Here is a 2,151-nt window from a genome sequence, read left to right as displayed (position 1 = left end):
ATTTCATGTCATTAGCACCTCTAGTAATATATTTACTGAGAAAAATGTTGACTTGTTCAATACTTATTTTACCCGCTGTAACAGTATTTAATTAAAACCTATGTCATTGGCTGCTACATAACTGCTTCAGTGCTGTGTTTTATTCAGTATGACCTACAGAAATCACATTCACACACATCATCAGATCACCTGAGATGTTTTGTCGGCCTCGGTGAGCGCCGCTGCAGCGAGATCAATGCTGATGTCGCCGAAGATCAAACGGATCTTCTCCTCTGCGTGCTGCTCGCTGGAGGACCCGTGAACCGAGTTGTGGAGGATGTCGGCAGCAAATCGGGCCCTCAGACTGTTAGGGGATGTTTCCTTGGCTTTCTGTGGGTCAGCGGGACCCATCATTGCCCTCCACTCTTCTACAGCATTCTCCTTGGTCAGGACAAGCATCATACAGGGCTCTCTGAACCAAAACAGTAACAGGATGTTTAGCTAAGACAAAATAATGTGTAACATGAAGTAAATATTACAACAGAGGACCTATTCTACACATTTAATGTTGAAATTTACTGTTTTAAAATACAATTAGGCAGTTGTAAAAACTATATTTTCAAAAATATATAGGTAAAAAGTATTATTTATTATTTTTCATTAATATGTGATTATATATCATTGTTAGATTAATAATATAAAGGTTGTATGTTGTATAGAAGTACAGTTAGTTAAAATTAATTTGAACTTATAGGAATACCAAATGTGACCTATAGTTGCTGAGTTATGAAAACAGATATTTTTTACAGATAAAAATCTGTTTTCCTTCACAGTTTTGCAATTTTCTAAAGAATGTTTTGTTGCTTTGAAAAGACACTGACGTAATAACTCAATTGCTGTTCTTTTTAGGCTAACTTGTCTTCTGCCAAGTGCTTAAAATTTGCTCAAACATTCCTCAATGTCATCATATTACTATATTCAATATATGTGATCAAAAAAAATATATATCCAGAAGGATATATATATATATTTTTGCAAAGTCACTGTCCACTGTGTCTGACATACTAAAGAAGGGTTAATCAGAGATGTGTGGTTCAACACAAAATGAAACTGAGATAAAAGGTTACACTTTAAAGTGTAGTTGAACGTGGCAGTGGATTGTGTGGACGGGTCTGATGCCGTCCCTTTGTCCCGCTCCTGTGATTGTGTGTGGAGACAAACTGACCGACACATAAAATCCACYAGCTGCCTGAAGAAAGGCTTCTCTCTGTGCTCTTTGTAAAACTCTTCAGCCATCTCTCTGGATAGCACGGCCTCCTTCAGCTGCGTTACGCTGAAGCCTCTTCCTCGAATCGCCTCCAAAATCGTGTCTGTTCGAGTTGAGAGAGTAAAATTACATGACTAAGAAACTGTAACATAAAGAGATAAACTCGAATATTTCTGTGCTGTAGTGAAATACCAGGACGCACCTTTGTGCTCCTCCATGGCGTCGGGTTTGATCACTGCCAGCGTGTGTTGTTTAGGGAAGAAAAAGTTGATCTCTCGTTCAGCGTCTTCAGGGCTCGAGCTGCCATGAAGCTGGTTGATGGGCTCGTTTTCAACAGCAAACTGGGCTCTGAGACTAACAAGGGACACAGAAACCTGTGTCATTGTGCAATATGTGATAAACAACAAGTGTGATCCTGAACTGTTAAGTTTCTTAATAAACATTTGATGTTTTGCTTTCAGCTGCTCGCCTCTGTAGGTTTATCTGCAGAGTGTAGGGCTCGAACCCTCGGCCTCAGGACTACCAGACTGTACTGACCAGTGTTGTATAAAGTACCACAAAGTGCTACTTGAGTAAAAGTACAAGTATCTTACCAAAAAATTACTTTGGTAAAAGTTAAAGTCTCCTTTAGGAATATTACTAGAGTAAAAGTACAAGTATTTTACCAAAAATACTTTGGTAAAAGTTAAAGTCTCCTTTAGGAATATTACTTGAGTAAAAGTCATAAAGTATCTGATATTTTTTGTACTTAGGTATTAAAAGTAAAAGTATTGATCTAAAATGAGCAGTTAGATTTTCCGTAATTCATTAGGAGGTGACCTCCCCAAAAACTGCAGAAATGACTGTTATGTTAAAATAATTAATTTATGTTACATTTAGGATGCACTAGTCCAGCTGTTTTAGTT

General features: G+C 37.7%; 1 protein-coding gene across 1 annotated transcript in view; it reads right to left on the bottom strand.

Moving 5' to 3' along the window:
• nme9 (NME/NM23 family member 9) overlaps positions 1 to 2,151 on the bottom strand; it is a 13,148-nt gene that overhangs the window by 2,391 nt on the left and 8,606 nt on the right. Inside the window, exons 13-15 of the mRNA XM_014016717.1 lie at positions 1,449 to 1,600; positions 1,205 to 1,349; positions 190 to 451 (exon numbers count right to left, since the gene is read on the bottom strand). Of these exons, the coding sequence (XP_013872171.1) occupies positions 190 to 451; positions 1,205 to 1,349; positions 1,449 to 1,600 (559 nt within the window). The remainder of the gene's footprint in view (positions 1 to 189; positions 452 to 1,204; positions 1,350 to 1,448; positions 1,601 to 2,151) is intronic.

Source organism: Austrofundulus limnaeus, unplaced genomic scaffold (genome assembly GCF_001266775.1).
Source record: "Austrofundulus limnaeus strain Quisiro unplaced genomic scaffold, Austrofundulus_limnaeus-1.0 Scaffold152, whole genome shotgun sequence".
Classification (NCBI taxonomy): Eukaryota; Metazoa; Chordata; class Actinopteri; order Cyprinodontiformes; family Rivulidae; genus Austrofundulus; species Austrofundulus limnaeus.
The sequence above is the reverse complement of the archived record's forward strand: the minus strand, read 5'-3'. Positions and strand labels throughout refer to the sequence as shown.